The sequence below is a fragment of the Corythoichthys intestinalis genome, chromosome 12 (assembly GCF_030265065.1).
Source record: "Corythoichthys intestinalis isolate RoL2023-P3 chromosome 12, ASM3026506v1, whole genome shotgun sequence".
Classification (NCBI taxonomy): domain Eukaryota; kingdom Metazoa; phylum Chordata; class Actinopteri; order Syngnathiformes; family Syngnathidae; genus Corythoichthys; species Corythoichthys intestinalis.
In genome coordinates, this window is record NC_080406.1 from 45,896,631 (window position 1) to 45,915,534 (window position 18,904).

An 18,904-nucleotide genomic window follows, 5' to 3' on the forward strand; every position below is an offset into this window, starting at 1 on the left:
CTGAAACACAGTGTGGGTCGACAGAGCTCAATATTTTGTTGGGGTGTACAGTGTACTGGAACATATTTCCTCCACACCCTTCTTACCTTTTCAACCCCTGACCCATTTTCATGCCTGATTAATCGAATGTAGTTTAAAGCTGCTGATACAGAATGGGGACTTCAGTATTTTATTTACTGTTTTTAAGCGGTAACTTGATACTAAAATATTAGTTTGGTTTATTTAGCCTGAGAGGATTTTTGAACAATTTTGGAACAAATATACAAAACATTTTTTTTTTTTTAAATGGGGGGGGGCATCAATAATCGATTTATAATCGAATCGGAGTCTCTGAATCGTAATCGTAACCGAATCGTTAGGTGCCCAAAGATTCCCACCTCTAGTAGCAGTTGGATGGTGACTGACTGTGGGGTGCACAGGTGACAATTATGAGCTCAAACAGGTGGTGGGTGGGTAATTATACATGGGGTAAAGGTGGACATTTTTATGGTAGACTGACAACTCTTTGAGTGTCATAATTATTGCTGATTCTCAGCGGTACAAGTACTTATCAATCCCAGGAAATTACAAATTATTTAAAAAATCGTACAATGTGACTTTGGGATTTTTTTATTTTTTTTTATTATGGCTCTATAAGAGGAAAGGCATCTATGATGGAAATTTCAGACCTCTACCTATTTTATAAATGGGTGAACTTGCAAAATCACAAGGGGTGAAAATACTTCTGCTTCATATTGTATCTCAAATAGGTGCCTTCAAATATTGCCCGACACCTTTAACAGTTATGTAAATCGAGTGATCTGAAGCCTCGGCATTATATATTAAAAAAATAAACTAAAATTTGCCTGTATACATCACTCAAGTAGTCATCATTATTTATCTTGCTAAAAAAAGAGGATTTCAATTAAATCATTCCCTGTCACTGAGAACTGCAGACGTAACATTTATTTAAACCAGGAGCCGGTGAATACTCATGATATTGGTGCTAGACCGCCAATACATTTTGACGGGATTTTAGAATGGATTTGTGTCTAGCACCCTTAATGATAGCAACAATGAGTAAATGAGTGCCCTAAAAAACGCGTGTGTTTGTGTATTTTATTTTTTACAACGATCGTTCGTAACACCCCCTCTGTCAAAATAGATTGGACGTCTAGCACCGTCAATTGCATCCAGTGAGTTAAAGTATATTTATTTCATAGGTCCTGTGCTGGCCCAAAGGCAGGCGATGGTTGTGTGGTGTGTCAGAGCCCTTCCTGGGTAAAAGACATTCAAATCAACAGACAGCTCAGCAGTATCATATCCCACTTCTGTGCCTTGGAATCGATATTAAACCCCAATGGAAAACCAGGTAAATGTTGCTCGGATTTGAAACTAGTTTCCTCAAATCAGTATTTATTGGCTTTCCTTCCGTTGTCATGGTCGCGGACTGAAACATTTACATTATGGCACTGTGGGTGGACAGTTTTATCTTTATTTCCCTGCAGCATTCCCCTAATGACTGTAATTATGGAATGTAATTAATCATGGCACGGTTTGTGTACAGACCATGTGGTGAGCATACAAACAAGGTTAATATTTGCTTTATTTTACTCAGAAATTGCAAAGCTGCATTTATGCCAGTTTGTGTGCTGCAAGTCTGGAGTGTCTGACCATTAGGAACTCATGTTAAAAATTCTAAAGTTCAAGGTTCTTATAAACTTATTTAAAATACTTAAATATTTAGGTTACATTTTATTATTCAAGGACGGGCACTTTTTTGGGTGATTGTAAAAGTTCTCAGAGTTGTTAAAGTGCTTGAATTCGGATAGTTTTAAAAAGGTTTGAGAAGAAGTGTGTGGAGTGATATTTTCAAGCAGATATTCTCCTAGATTTAGATTTGAATGAAAACAATTTGCAGATTTTTATTTTTTTTATTTCATACACTTATTTTCATTATTTCCCATTTTATAGACTCCTCCAAAGGAATACAAGCAGAAAGCGAGAACACAGTCTTAAAACACAAGAAGAACTTCAAGATTTGGTTCAGTCCTCGCAGCCGCAAAGTGCGCTGCATGTTGGAAACGGCTCCAAAATTCTTCATACCTGAAAGCAAGAAAAAAACAACTGAAGCACAGCCAAGTGCTCCCATGGCTAAAGTCGGCGACCTGACAGTTTTCAACTTTGCCTCATCTTCCCAGGACTCTTGCTCCTCTTCTCCAACATCCACTAAAAACGGTAAGAAAAAGAAAAAGAGGGTCAATGAGAAAAACATTGGTGGAAAAAAGAAAACTCTGAGAAGAACCACCAAGAAACAACAGAATGTCACCATAAAGAAGACCCTCGAAGCTATAAACGAGCAATGGGGGAAGACCGAAGAATCAGTGAAAAGAAAGTCGAGTAAAAAGGTTTCATTCTGCAGTCCTGCTGAAAAATATGACAATAATCTCAGCCTTGTCTCTGGCGATAGCACCTTGAAAGACATACTTAAAGAGGGTAGCATCGCTGCACCGAACAACTCAAACTTACTTTGTCAGAATGAATCAGACAGTGTTCAGGACACACTGCTAGATTCTTACGCCATCCCAATAAAGAAGCCTACAAAACAGGCCAATCTATCGCCTCCACAGCGTTCCTCGAAACGTTCAAAGTCTGAGGATGAAACCATCACCCTGGAGACTACACCAAAAAGGAAAGCAGTATCACCAGGCACCTGTCAGAAATCACTGAGTCACTCACTTGCTGATGCTATTAATTCTCAGTCCTTGTCCAGCCCGATTGGTAAACGAACCCCTCAAAGAGATGGAGGTGAAAGTCCCCCTAGTGCCAGTACTGGCATGGGTAGAAAATCTCCCTCTTCATTGGGACGCTGTAACTCTGGGACTGCAGCAGTCATGAAGAAAAACCACAAAGGAGAGACCCCGCTACATTTGGCCGCTATAAAGGTAAACTTTCTCTTTTTAGACTATACAGTGGTATGCAAAAGTAACTTAATCTTTTGAAATTGCTCACATTTCTGCATAAAATGACCATCAAATGAGATCTGATCTTTGTCAAAATCACAGGGATGAAAAAACAGCGTCTTCTTTAACTAAAACCACCCAAACATGTATAGGTTTTCATATTTTAATGAGGATAGTATGCAAACAATGACAGAAGGGGGACAATTGAGTAGGTGAACCATCACCATTTTGTGCCCCCCCCCCCCCCCCCTTTGGCAGCAATAACTTCAACCGGACGCTTCCTATAGCTGCAGATCAGTCTTGCACATCCATTAGGACTAATCTTTGCCCATTGTTCTCTACAAAACTGCTATAGTTCAGACAGATTCCTGGGATGATGGCATGAATCGCTGTCTGTTGGTCATGCCACAGCATCTCAATGGGGTTCAAGTCTGGACTTTGACTTGGCAACTCCAGAGCATGTATTTTGTTCTTCTAAAACCATTCTGAAGTTGATTTACTTCTGTGTTTTGGAACATTGTCTTGTTGCAGCATCCTCTTTTTAGCTTCAACAGTCTGACAGACGGCCTCAGGTTTTCCTGGAAAAGATCCTGATAAACTTTTGCATTTATTCTTCAATGAGGCAGCGAAACAGCCCCAAATCATGATGCTCCCTTAACCATGCTTCATGGTGGGGATGAGGTGTTGATGTTGGTGAGCTTTTCCATTTTTCCTCCACACATGATGTTGTGTGTTACTCCCAAATAATTTAACTTTGGTTTCATCAGTCCACAAAATATTTTGCAAACCTTTTTTGCGAACATTAAACGAGCAACAGTGGCGTCCTCTGTGGAGTCCTCCCATGAACACCTTTCTTGGCCATAGGTTTACATATAATTGATGTGTGCACAGAGATATTGGACTGTGCCAGTGATTTCTGTAAGTCTTTAGCAGACATTCTAGGGTTCTTTTTTACCACTCTGAGTATTCTGCGCTGAACTCTTGCCGTCATCTTTGGTGGATGGCCACTCCTTGGGAGCGAAGCAAAAATGCTACTCTCTCCATTTGTACACAACTTCTCTGACTGTTGATTGATGAAGATCCAGACTTTTAGAAATGGTTTTGTATCCTTTCCCAGCTTTATACAAATCAACAATCCTTGAACGCAGTTCTTCACACAGCTCTTTTGACCGAGCCATGATGCACATAAGACAATGCTTCTCATCAAGATTATTCTTACCAGGTGTGTGTTATATAGTGGGCAGGGTCGCTTTAAACCACTCATAAGTGATTGGACACACACCTAAGTTGTTAGGTTAAATTGATTTCAATTGCTCTTTAAGTCTCCTTAGGCAGTGGGTTCACCTGCTTATTTCTCCTCCTTCTGTTATTGTTTGGATGCTATCCTCATTAAAATATGAAAACCTACAAATGTTTGGGTGGTTTTAGTTAAAGGAGACACTGTTCTTTCATCTGTGTGATATTGACAAAGATCAGATCACATTAGATGGTGATGAAATGTGAGAAATTCCAAAAGGTTCAGATACTTTTTCATACCACTGTCCGTACATTTAGTAATATACATTTGATAAATAGGACTGATAAACTATTTGCCTCTTTTTATTGCTATCGTCTTTCCATAGCTAGGTGTGCTTTGGAAATGAAAATCTGCTCTCAAATGTCCTAGCTGTGTGAATAAAGGTTTAAAATAAATTCAGCATTCAGCAAGTCAATTCAGTCAAACTGGTAACAGAATAAACTCGTCATCTATTCTTCCTCCGGTGGCAATTATTATTATTTTTTAATAAGATGAATTTGTTGCTGTATGTTTGTTTTGTGCCTAAAAGTGCAAATCTAGTTACATCACCATTCACTTCCAATACTGTTTGACTATTTTCCCTCCTCATTATCAACATTTCAAATGATGCACAGATTCCTTAACATTCTTCCAAGTAAAATAAAATGCAAGAGAGATATGGAACGAGATTACCATAATTTTCGCACTATAAGGCGCACCCGACTATAAGCCGCCACCCACCATATTTGACATGAAAACAGCATTTTTTCATAGATAAGAGGCACTGGACTATAGGCCGCAGTCCTATAGTCCTCACTGTTTTATGGGATATTTACACCAAAAGATATTAACCGGTAACACTTTATGTAACAGCGGCATCGTAAGACAGGGTGAACCACCATAGAGCTAAGATCCAATTGGCTGTAAGGTTTCATTGCTTTAAGAAGCTTCATTTTGCCATCACTGTTTTCTTGGGAGAGACGGTCAACCTCTGATGCCGCTGTTGTCATCCAAAATGCCTCCTAGCCTGCATTGCAACGCTACTGATGTAATTGGAAATCAAAATTCATGTTCTGTCCTCCTTATTTCTTCAGTTACTGTTCTATTTGTTTCATTATTTGCTAGTTATGGAATTGTAACACTTTATTTGGCAGTGGTGCCATAAGACTGTCATAAGACTATCATAATTATGACATGATACTGCCATGGGCATTAATGAATGCTGATGAAAGACATCATCTTGTGTCCTCTGGCAAGTTATTTCACTTTTGAATGGATGTAAATGATAAATGGAGTTAGCGACATAATTTGCCAGATGACATCTGTCATAACTATTCATTAATGCCCATGATAATGTCATGTCATTATTATGACGTTCTTATGGCAGTCTTCTGACGCCGCATTCAAATAAAGTGTTACCTATTAACCCAAATAAATCAACAAATAAGCCACACTGGACTATATGCCGCAGGATTCAAAATAAGGGGAAAAAGTAGCGCCGTATAGTCGGAAAATTATGGTAGTTGTTTAGTTTCTAAACATTTTTCTCAATGCTGTTCACCTCTGCTTAAGTCCATGACAGGGTTTTTTTTCAGATAGTAGACTTCAGGGATTCTTGTTAGCTGGTATTCAAAGTTGCCGCTATAACCCAAAAAGACCTGATTTTTAACAACGCAATAACGATGCAAATTCTTAGCAATGAAAATTGCATTGACTATGTTATTTGCTTTGCTCTCTGAGTTTTCTGGAAGCTTTTATGTAACTTGCTCGATCGTGTACATACTGGCAGACGTTTCAACTGGCTCTTCCCCCTGTCTGTGCTGTTAGAAATCAAACGCTATTCGCCCTCTTTGGTGTGTTGTTTCACACAACTTGCTTGCTGATTAGCACTACAGTGGTCTTTCTTTATGTAAAGACTCTAAAATAGCTGGCGGCGGTGGTGGTGCACCTTAGATTTGCACTTTTTTTTTTTCGGTCTTGCCAGCAGATTTGCTATGTTGCGTTTATTCATTATTTTTTTTATCTCTTACAGGGTGATGTTGAAAGTGTCAAGGAACTATTGGACCAAGGTGCTGACCCCAACTTGAAGGATAATGCGGGATGGACACCGCTGGTAAATGCATAAATCCCATCTTTCGTAGAGGCGCCGATATTTGGAAATTTGATGTCTCTGTATCGGACTTTTTTTTTTTTTTTTTTTTTTTTTTTTTTTATCTGACCGGCTGATATGGAAAAAATGAATTTAAAACTGGGTTATTTCGGTTCAGATGCATCCGCGCCGCTCTCTCCTGCCTGCTGTTTCCTGCACTAGTATTCACCCCGTCCTCTGATTGTTTAAATGTTGATGGTAAATAGAGTTACACTTGTATTGCGCCTTTCCACCTTTTTAAGGGATAGGGCTAAGGGAAGTGAGTTTTAACTGGATTTATTGGAGCTAATGCTGAGCATTAGAATTTCTGCACTTTTTGTTTTGTTCGAAGTTAAGACAAAGTTACATTATTTCAGTTATAGTAAGATTGTATTTTATTTATTGTGAAAAATTCTGGGAGCTATGATCTAATTTTTTATTTAACTTAGGAAGAGGTGCTGCTGGGCCTGAGAATTCCCTGTTCTGCAGAAAATTTTCAAGCTACTGTGGTACCACGACATACGATTGCGTCGACACACGATCTTTTTGACATCCGACGTAAAAATTGACTCGCCATTTGTTTCTGCATCTGACGACATGCTCAAAATACGATTTATTACAGCGCCGCAATTCCCCCCACCTCCGCAAGACAGACGCACGGTGGATTTTCTTGTGAGTGAAATCAACATTGGTTCCAAGAATGTTAGTGCAGGTTGTGAAAAAAAACAGTGAGGCTTACCATTGAAATGAAGATAGAAATGATAAGTCTTTATAAGTTTAGGTGACAATTATTATTATTGTAACATCGCCAAAAAATCGCCAGCTTCGTCAGGCTTTTAATAATTTATTCCAGAACTGTTGCAACACAACATGCCTACTGTCTGCCTCAGCTAAACAATGTGAAAGTAAAAATTCCCTCTCACTCTGTCAAGTCCGTCTAGCGGTGTGTTCAGGTACACCACGCAAAACACCCACTGCCACATTAGAACCCAATTCGTTACATTATTACAGGTATTATTATTACTATTAGATTATTATTCAGATTTTTATTCATAATTTATTTGTTTGCAATAGTACCAGCAGTTTTTTACTTCAGGATTTAGTGTAGGTTTTTGGGCTGTGGAACAAATTAATGGAATTATAATGTATTCCTATGGGAAAATCCTGCTCGACATACGACCATTACGACTTACAAACAAGGTCCTGGAATGAATTAACTTCGTATGTAGTGGTACCACTGTATATATTTAACTGAGTCTAGGAAATTTAGGCATGTGATAAAATGAATGTGCTTTAGATGAAGTTCAATGTTTGTATTATGCAATTTTTTTACGCCAATTTTTACACTTTTACTGCAAATGAATATCGGCTGCAAAAATCTGTTATCGGCCCCTCTAACTACTAATAATCTGTATCGGTGTCGTCCTGAAAAACCAATATTGGTCATTCTCTAGTAGGGCTGAACGTTACTGGTAAAAACTTACATTACGCCTTTTTGAGGGTTTGCAATATATTGCAATATTAAGACTAGAAGAATTTTGACCAGATGACTTGAATAGCTTTGTCTGGGATGACTCTGGTTGACTCACCATGACCACATTGTATTCATATAATACAGTATACTCCAGGCTAAGGGTCTTCATCTGTGAATTATGAAGATTTATGTATGTAAAACGGATACAGGAACCCACGTCTCTGCACACTTGCTGCTTTTATAAGGCAGAACAAAAGTTCACGTGTTAAAATTTTTTTTTGAAAAACAATTGCTTGTCCTGTGATAAGACTTGCGCATGCACATATTGCGATGTTTAAACGATACAGTGGTACGAAAAAGTATCTGAACCTTTTGGAATTTCTCATTTTCTGCATAAAATCACCATCAGATGTGATCTGATCTTTGTCAAAATCACACAGATGAAAATAGTGTCTGGTTTAACTAAAACCACCCAAACATTTGTAGGTTTTCATATTTTAATGAGGATAGCATGCAAACAATAACAGAAGGAGGAAAAATAAGCAAGTGAACCCTCTTCCAAAGGAGACTTAAAATGTTTTGTAAAAATTGGTTTCAATTGCTCTTTAAGTCAGGTGTGTGCCCAATCACTGATGAGTGATTTAAAGCTGCCCTGCCCACTATAAAACACACATCTGGTAAGAAATGTCTTGATGAGAAGCATTGTCTGATGTGCTTCAAGGCTTGGTCAAAAGAGCTGTCTGAAGACCTGCGATCAAGGATTGTTGAGTTGTATAAAGCTGGGAAAGGATACAAAACCATCTCTAAAAGTGTGGATATTCATCAATCGACAGTCAGAGAAGTTGTCTCCAAATGGAGAGAGTTTGGCACTTTTGCTTCTCTCCCAAGAAGTAGCCGTCCACTAAAGGTGACGCCAAGAGTTCAGGGCAAAATACTCAGAGAGGCAAAAAAGAACCCTAGAGTGTCTGCTAAAGACTTATAGAAATCACTGGTACAGTCCAACATCTCTATGCACACATCAACTATATGTAAAACTATGGCCAAGAGTGGTGTTCATGGGAGGACTCCACAGAGGAAGCCACTGCTGTCAAAGAACAAAACAAAAAAACAACAACAACAACAACATTGTTGCTCGTTTAATTTTCGCAAAAAGGCAGTTGGACACTTACCAGAAGTTTTGGCCTGGACATCTTGCGATCATTAATGGGAGGGCGAATTCAAAAGGTTATCAGGATGTTTTGCAGGAAAACCTGAGGCAGTCTGTCAGACAGTCAAAGCTAAAAAGAGGATGGATGCTGCAACCAGACAATGATCCAAAACACAGAAGTAAATCAACTTCAGAATAATTTCAGAAGAACAAGATACATGTTCTGGAGTGGCCAAGTCAAAGTCCAGACTTGAACCCCATTGAGATGCTGTAGCATGACCTAAAGACAGCGATTCATGGCAGATATCTTAGGAATCTGACTAAACTACAGCAGTTTTGTAGAGAAGAATGGGCCAAAATTAGTCCTGATTGATGTGCCAGACTGATGTGCAGCTACAGGTAGTGTCTGGTTGAAATTTTTGCTGTCAAAGGTGAGGGGGGGGCGCACAAAATATTAAATGTGATGGTTCACTTATTTTTCCCCTTCTGTCATTGTTTGCATACTACTCCTCATTAAAATGTGAAAACCTAGAAATTTGTTGGTGGTTGTAGTTAAAGCAGACACTGTTTTTACAACCCGTGTGATTTTGACAAAGATCCGATCACATATGATGGTTATTTTAGCAGAAATGTGAGAAATTCCAATAGGTTCAAATAGTTTTTCATACCACTGTATATTGTGCAGGCCTAATCTCTAGCCAGTCATATTTTATGTAGTACTGCAGTCCTTATGTTGTGCCTCATCTGCCAGCTGCTATAAGAAAGTATCTGACTGTATTTAAATTTTGTCTAGTGCCCCTGGGCAAAATCTTGACTGTAGTTCAACAATGGCCTAGATCTGACTTCCTCCCTAGTCTTTCTACACCAGGCCACTTGGCGAGAGCACTCAAAAGAAGCTGTTCTAGAGCTGTCTCATTTGCCTGTTGAAAGAGATGCAATCCATCAGGGCTTCTTGAGCTGTAAAAATTCAATCATTGCCACTTCCTTATAAAAGCCCTTCACAATGCTATTTCCTCTCCAGATGGTCCTCTTAAAGAGGAATTTTAATTTTGGGAAATTTGGTGCTAATGTTTCAGATAGCCACCAATGTGATGTTGATTCAAGACTAAAAAGGGTAGATCTTGTTTTTCTTCCATTTTCAGCATGAGGCTTGCAACCTAGGTCACCTGATGGTAGTGGAGGCACTATTATCAAGGGGGGCCTTGTTGAACACTCCCGGCTATGAAAACTACTCTCCACTTCATGATGCTGTGCGCAATGGGCACATAGCCATCGTCAAATTGCTGCTACAGTTTGGAGCCTCACAGAGTGTGCTGTAAGTTCTGTTTTTTGTTTCTTTTATACTAGAAGGCTTTTACGGGTCAGGATAAAGACGTTATAATGTAAGCGCGAGTCACTGGCAGGCAATTTTCAGCGTGAAGAAGGGGATTGTATGTTCTCAATAAATACAAGACCTTACAGCGAAGAGGTCCTTTAATGAACCAAGTGCACTGCTTTTGGCGTCCGATGCGCTCACAAAGCCTAGAACGTGAGGGAGAATACGAGTTAAAATACAGTATTGTCAGAAGGGTGCATAATTACCATCACTGTTTTCTTTCTAAAAGTCATCTGTACGATCAATGTGCACCCGTCATGCGCTGTCGTCCCGCTGCCAATTCACTTGTCTCATCACGTTGATGGGACGCGATTCCTTCCAATTTCTATTCCCGCTAGTTGCCTCCTGTCTTGTAGGGAAAATGTGTATCCATGTTGTTCGAAGATACAGTCAGTGCCCTTGTCATTGTCAGAAGATTCTATTTAAGACACTTGCCAATGCAATCCCTAATAGAAGGTTTAACAGGCAGCTTTTGTAAATATGTTGCGACAGATGTTCTGTCCTTATGTGTAATCATGTTGAAGGATGGGATTGTATTCATTTAGTTTAGGGCTGTCCCAAACTAATAATTTTCTCCCTATTAGTCAGCCGACTATTTTTACGATTAGTCGACTAATCTAATATTTTTAAGTTTTTTAAAAACTAATTTAGCATTGATATTTTTGTTGACTCTTAATTCACAAAAACATTTTGGGACACTTAAATTCTTTATTAAAGTACAAATAAACACGTAAATAACAATAATAAATCACAAACAATGAGGTCAAATGCTGATAGTATTAACTAGTGCAAAAGAAAAAATTATAAATAATATTACAGGATACTACTATATATAATAGTATTATAATAATTATTATTCATTGCTAATCAGTTTTCATAAAGGGTGTATTTTAAAGCTATTCTTAGTGTAGAATCTGAATTCTGAAGAGTATGGGTTGAACTCCAGAAATCGTCATTTTTTATGACAAACATGATGTGCTTTTATTTTGAAATGTTCACCGGAAGTACATTCGTTAACCCTCTAACCGTAAGTTTTACACTCCACAAAAAAATCAAATACTTTTTGTCATTACATGTGGTGTCAGTAATAGATTTTTTTTCTTTTTTCCTTTGCAAATGCTGTTAAGAAGCGATTTTTCATGTTTGAAGTGTCACCTTTTAACCGCAAATTTGCGTTTTGGAGAAGACTGCCAATGTTTTATAGTAGGCTAATGTAGGTTTTTCCCATTAGCCTCAATGTAGCAATGCTAACGTTTACAGTGTTTAATATAGATGTGTTTCCTTATTTTGTATGTCTGAACTTTAATTCTGCGGAGTGTTGATGACCAATAAACATATGTGAAAGGAAAGGGACTCTCATCCCGGTAACACAGTAGAAACGTCAACGGCGCGTCAACAATCCCGACGCGATAACGCACCAGTGACGCTAGGCGTCAATTTCCATAGGACACGTTTTACAAGCAGCGCGTCTATGGAGCGGCTCGATCTTTTCACGCGAGAATTGCAAGATCGCGCGAGAGTAGCGGGTATTTAAAGATAATTGAACAACAATTTACCTTTCAGATTCCACGTATTGGTCAGCTTTCTTTCTGAAAGAAAGAAGAAAAAAGAAGTCCTGTGCTAAAAGTGAAACGCAGTCCCAATGACAAAGATTTTAACATGTATTTAACAAATTCCTCAATCATTTTTTTCCTCTTATGAACATTTTTCTAAAGCTTTCTTGACAGTTTTCCCCAAGTTAAAGCACCACGCAGAAATTAAAAATTTAATTGTGTAGCATGATTTGTGTATTCTTATAATTTAATTACAGGTGTTTTAGCTAATTTCAATTTATTGTATTTATATGGGCTATTATTCATTTTATTATGTATTTGTTTTACAAATGTGATGTAGTATTCATTTATATTCTATATTTTATGTAGTATAATTTTAGTTCCTATGTGATTATTACCTACTTGTTTTGTTGTGGTAGGAGTTGATACTATCCTGCCGTGTTGGTTGTTGTTATAGCAGAAAAGACAGCAGTAAAACAACAAGTAAACTGTGACCCGATCTACCCTCAGCCTCAAGAGATCTGGTGGACTCGAAAAGAAAGTTATGATTGCATATTATTTTGAAAATCGACCGGATCCACCGTATTTTTACACGAGTGACTTCCGGCATGCCCGATCCTACCTAGTAGTATTGACGCAGGTGGGTCACGTCTCGCGTCAAAAAACAAACTCTGCGGTTCTTTTCGCGTGCTCCGCGTTGAACACTTCTGTGACGCGTCCAACACACAGCTGCACTGCAACTGGTGTGCATTGGCTGATTGACTTTAGCGGCCACGTTTCACTGCGTTATCGCGACGGGATCGTTGACGCGCCGTTGACGTTACTGGTATGTTACCGGGGTCATATGCCATCAACACGCACTCATAAATGTAACTTTGATAAAAGCTGTCGTTAGTTAGTTAGATGAACTAACGATCTGCCAGCTTGTTGTCTTCTGTCGTCTTCCAAAATTACAACTGGGTGACGGCGCTTTAGGTGTTCATTCACAGCCCACGTGCAGCCTGGTATGCAAGCGTGGCATTGAAGAGACAGGACAGAAAAGTGTACCCTCCTTTGTTTAGTTGAAATAAGTCAATGTTTTGGCCACTCTGGTGCGCTTTTTTGGCTTTGCGACACTTCCCCCGCTTGCATACCGAGCCTCTAATCATGGATGACGTCGACTAGTCGGGACAGCTCTAATTTAGTTAGTTAAACCTATTGGCTGCTATTGACAGTCTCTGTCAGCCCTCCCACTTCAAATGGATTGGACGTCTATTAGTGATAAACTGAATTTAAAATCACAGCGGAAGGATAAAAATAACCACATGATTGGACGTCTATCGCTGTCAATGGCAGCCAATGAATTAATTTTGAGGAAAATTTTCAAAAGACGCGACTCTTTAATGCTTTCATTTCTGCTGTCTGAAATGTTCATTATTCTTTTTTTTGTACAGATTTTCATTCTCGTTAATGTCTCTTTCACAGGCTAAATCAAAGAAATGGGCTTTTCTCGAGGTTTTTGTGATCTATCTAGTGCCACTGCAACAATTTCTTCCCCTGACTTTGACAAGTGCTGCTGTAGAACCACTTATGGCTTCCTCACTCTTCTATTTTGGAGCAATAGCTTGTGAAAGATTGTTCGTGACTGCCTTCCCCACTCCTTTTCCCCCCCTACTTCTCATGTGCAGCAGCATAAATCGGTTTGTGTGTGCGTAAAATTGTGTCAGGCACACTCGGTGTTTGTTTGTGTATTTGTAAATGTTGTGAGAGCTAAGAATCCAAATGAAACATTTTATGGACCAGTGGACCTATTAATTGTCCCCCGGTGTTATCTTTGCTGACACCTAAAATTTCAAAGACAACCAGCTGAGCTTGGTCATTTTAGTTTAATGTTTTATTTGTATTTCTCACCTTATTGTGTTAAGATAACACCTGCCGTTATCAATACTTGTGTACTAAAGACAAGTCTTTTAAATAACTAAGATTTTCCCAATCCCATATTTTTGCACCCAAGTTCGAGTGCGAGTCACCCGATTTTGAGGGTCTGATACCTAATACCTATCCGATACCTCAGCAATGTGTGAAGTGGGAGGGGGGATATTTTTACTTTTTATTTTAATAGTGATGCACGAAAATACATTTTTCGCCCGATATCGATAACCGATAATTTCCTGCCCCTTCCACCCGATAACCGATAATGTCACGCCGATAATTCTATTCAAGTATGTATGTAAAATTTTAAAGTATACAAAAATCAAATGTTACTGTGCAAAAATGTAATTTAGTGCTATTTTTTTCCACATCAAATGTGAACAAGTAGTAAATTCCAACATCTAAACAATGGCAATGACATTGTGTAATGGTAAGCTTTTGGCAACAATTACTTCGAGAGTAAACACCCAAGTTGCACAAAAATGCCTTTAAAAGTAAGCCATTCCTAACATATATCACATTACTACACTGCAAAAACATCTCCTTAAAACTAGCAGAATTGGACAAATTTGTTGATTGCGCACATTTGGAGGCTAAATCAAGTATATAATTATCGGATTGCATTATCGGTTGAATTTCGTTTTATCTGGATTATCTGTGTGACGTCATAATTGCCATTATCGGCCGATAATTATCGGTGACCGATATTATCGTGCATCTCTATATTATAATATTATGACTCTTTCATGATGCTATCTTACCGTTAGCGTCCCTCGACAGCCAGCATCACATTCTCCTACAGGCGGTGTTTAATCGCGCATCTACTGTTTCCGGCTGTGTCCCATTGATGCATAGTTCAAACATTTTTTTACTTTTTTGATAATATCCTTTTTTTGCCTTGAAGTCTTTAGAAATTAAAAATGAACCAGAGGACCACTCTGAGGGCACTTTCACACTAGACGAAGAGAACCATGGTCTGGTTGGAGACCTACCTCGCAACAACACTTGCGAATGACTTGTTGTAAAGGTTCAGGACTGACACTGCGCCAACTGAACTTTCCGAGTAGCATTACGTGGACGAAAGGCGCACTCATTTATTGGACAAATTTAGAAGAGGAAATACCTCCCTCCTGGGAATGGTGAGTGTGACGCTGCACGTAATGTAACATAAGCGCACCCTGCTCTGCTTGCCTTCACAAGTGAAGAAAAAGAACCAATTAAAAGGGATCAAGCAATGCAGGTTTGAAAGCACCCTAAGAGGGACCTCAATCTAAGCAGCCAAATTCAAAGTCTCGCCGTATTTCTAATCTGTGACCTTTCACCCTTTTTTCTTATCAAATCACCTACCCTGCAAATCCTTTTCTCAACTCTTTGAGCATAGACCACATTACCTCAAAATGTTATCACCTCTTATGTTTCATATTGCAAACATAACCTTTGTTAAGTTGCTCCCCATCAGACTCAAATTTAAAAATAATTATGTCATTCGTTTGTGCTCATTTGTGCTGCTATCGATGTTGAGATATTAACAATTCTTTCATAGGTCAATCTGAGGTCAACCAGTCCGCCATTTTGATTAAAAATGGTGTCAATTGTTTGTGCTACGTTTGTTCTGTAAATGTTTTCGTTTGTGCTGCTATCGTTTTATAGATATTGAGGTAATAATTTCGAGTGATGATGTCAATCGCAGCACCTCTGTCGCGGCTGATTAACTCAATAACAGAGGGGTGTCCCAACAACTAGCAGAATCGTATCACAAACGAATGGCAACTCTTCGCGAGTCACGTCATCACTTGAAATTAATATCTCAAGCCCCCCATTTACTGCAAAATGGACCCGAAGGGGTGCCATTTGTTTGTGCTCTGTTTGAGGTAGTTATTGGGACACTCCTGTTATTGAGTTGGTACGCTTTGTCAGCCAAGGGAGTTGGATACGGAAAAGCTGCGTTTAACATCATCACTCAAATTAATATCTATAAAATGATAACGGCAGAGACAAATCATAATTGAATGACACCGTTTCGGGTCCATTTTGCAATAAATGGGGGGACATTGTGACGACATCTCGAATTTAATATCTCAAAAACGATAGCAGCACAAACGAAAATGTTTACATCACAAACGTAGCACAAACGATTGACGCCATTTTGAACAATTTTTAATCAAAAATGGGGGCTTTTTGACCTCAGATTGATATATAAAAAAAATTGTTAATATATCAAAAACGATAGCCGCACAAACAAACTACATAATTATTTTTTCTATTTTTGCGTCGGATGAGGGGGGCCAATTTCACAGAGGTGCAAAACATAGTCTGTAATTTTGATAACTCAAAAATTAATATAGAAATTGTCTTTGACACAAACTGAATCGGATCCAAGCACATAATGTCCACCTTTCGTAAGCGTCATCCACTGGCAAAGGTAATAAATAGATCCTAAAAACCTGATCTTTTTTTTTACCCAAATTCAAGTCCCTGAAATGTATGTGATTGGGCTTGATTTCCGATCACCTAATAGGATCAGGTACATACATATAGATACACATAAACTTTAGCTAAATTTAGTATAGGACTGGCCCCGGCACTATAATTGTCTTTACAAAACTTAATTATTTCCTATAGCAAACCTAATTACTGTCAGTGTTGTTTTTGGCAGCCCTTTTAATTTTTGTCTTAGTCTTTTGGACGATAATACTTATTAGTTTTATATTTTAGTCATTTCAAAATATATTTGTCTTCGTCTAGTTTTTGTTGATGAAAATGTTTTGTCTGTAAAATTAAAAGTTTTTACTCCAAAATTGAATAAATTAAGGTTTCCCACTATTTCGAATAAACATTGACAGACAAGCACATATTGTAGCGTCTACAAAGGCAAGGCCAACGTGATAATACACAGAAGGAAAACGCTACATTATTTTCAATTAATTATACTAACCTGGATGCCACGAACTGTAAGTAAAAAAAAAAGTTGTCCGAGAGTTTGAGGACGCTTACCGTTAGCATTAGCCTAATGCTTACGCGACTGCTATGATAACGTTATGAGTTATATTTAGTGTGTGATGATCACTCAGCACAGACTTTTAAAGGCTAAAGCAACATTAAATATTCTATCTGGCCAAGAAAACAAATCTTACCGTGTGTGCAAGCCTGAATGGAGACCGAAGACGACACACTAGTAAGTCCGGAAGAGGGGGGGGGGGGCAGCACGTCACGAGTGACACAATCAGACACTGCTACGATGCGGGCTAACTACACATAAAAGTGTCACACGACTCTTGCGTATTTTCTTATTCTTGTCTCGTCAGACGAAAAGTGGCATTAGTCTTGTTCTGTTTTAGTCTCCAAAAGCTCGTTATCATCTCGTCTTCATGAAAAGTGTTCGTTGACAAAATATTTTCATTGGCGTCATTGTTGATGATAACACTGATTACAGTATATGTACACCAAGTGAACTATTATTGACATTTGAAATGTTCGTTACAGTAATCTTCATGGCAAACGGCCTGCAGACTACGCTGTAAGTCAGGAGATGCTCGACATTTTCCAGGAAGCGTCTGGGGAACCCCAGGATGCTAATACATCTATGAATAGCCCGGCCAGTCTTTCTTTAGTATGCCTACCTGTTTCTTCTTTCTCAAATTAAATCTTTATTTTGTCAGAAGTGCAAATTCTAAACTGCCTGTCCTCATGTAGGTGGATAGCTGTGTGAAGCAGGATGAAATTGTTTTGTTTCTGTCAAGCAAGCTGCAGCAAACAGGCCAGCATCAGTTTGCCAAGCTGAGCCAGCTTTTGGACGGAAGGATAACAGACTCCTTTACTTCTTCGGGTAGTGTTTTTACCTTGTAGACCATAAACAGATTTTTACTTTTGTCCCCTTTAGACAAATCCTGCACTTCGCGTATTGCATTGTGCATGCACACAGTTTCACTCACATTTACATTGTGATACATGAAAGGTTTTCTGTGCTCATCAAAACTGTGTTTCAGGCCTGGGGCTAGGAACATAATTCATTATAACTAGAACAAGGCTGTTGTGTGCTGTTTTATTACACGTATGGGCTATGGAAACTCATTACTACATTTTTAAAACTGCTTACAAAGAAAGCGAAAAGGGTCCTGGTATCATCTACTTCAACTGCAGGAGAATTAAAAACAAGTAATCTTTCAAATACTTTGCGATATCTAAGCTCATACTTGATTAATGTAAAGAGTTGTTAGTCTTTTATAGTATTCATTATGGCTGTTTTCATCATTTTCTAGTAACAACTGTAAGAAATTAGGAAAACAAGTGATTAATTTCTCCTCAGCAAGTCGCTCAAAAGTAAGTTTGTGATTGCAGCGAGTGATTTTGACTTGGATCGGAAGGCTGCAAATCAACAAGTAAAGCATGTGATAGGTTTTTCCCTCCAGGTGTAATTGGTTGGGCTTCACTATCAGCATCACTGATGTGAGAAGTACAAGCAATAAGCTTGAGTTAAAATTTGGACTGACCTCTAATCACATTTTCTGATTGCTTCAGGCAGTCTTGTAAATCATTTAGAGTGAGAGTGGATTTGCAAACTAAAACAATCACCAGATGCAGGTTTCCTTCACAAAAGTCAAAGCTTATGAATGAGATTTCAATAAGCAAGAAATCAGAAAAATGGGGTAAATTTGAAGACATTTTAGTTTTATTATTTTAGTTTTATATTTTACTGCCTTAATGTTGAACAGTTGTGCTGTTTAAATAACATTGACGATCTAAAACTAGATGTGAAAGCAGATCCACCCAGAAAATAACACTGAGCAGCTGACATTGCCTTTTTTATGTGTATGTTGCAATTTCTCAGTAAGTCATATTGTGGTGCCTGAAGGACCCACGCTGCGTACTTACTCCATCCTCCTTGGACATCTTGCTGGCTGCTGGATCGTCAAATACAGCTGTAAGTAAATATAATATTGAGTAGCTTCCCGTTTGATTGCTTTTTTGAAGGTGTTCTTTCTTAACATTTTGATTAAATTCTTAGTTCAGTTACATTAGGTCATATGTATAAAAACATGTAAAATCTACTTTAATGTAGAAGTGCAACAATCGACAACTAATCGATTAGCAAATCAAA

The 18,904-nt window shown here is 38.5% G+C and overlaps 1 protein-coding gene across 1 annotated transcript in view; it reads left to right on the forward strand.

The window, feature by feature from the left end:
* The window catches only part of LOC130927521 (BRCA1-associated RING domain protein 1-like), a 35,968-nt gene that overhangs the window by 6,050 nt on the left and 11,014 nt on the right, over nt 1-18,904 (forward strand). Inside the window, exons 3-9 of the mRNA XM_057853411.1 lie at nt 1,203-1,351; nt 1,954-2,924; nt 6,251-6,331; nt 10,110-10,282; nt 17,290-17,416; nt 17,500-17,632; nt 18,635-18,727. Of these exons, the coding sequence (XP_057709394.1) occupies nt 1,203-1,351; nt 1,954-2,924; nt 6,251-6,331; nt 10,110-10,282; nt 17,290-17,416; nt 17,500-17,632; nt 18,635-18,727 (1,727 nt within the window). The remainder of the gene's footprint in view (nt 1-1,202; nt 1,352-1,953; nt 2,925-6,250; nt 6,332-10,109; nt 10,283-17,289; nt 17,417-17,499; nt 17,633-18,634; nt 18,728-18,904) is intronic.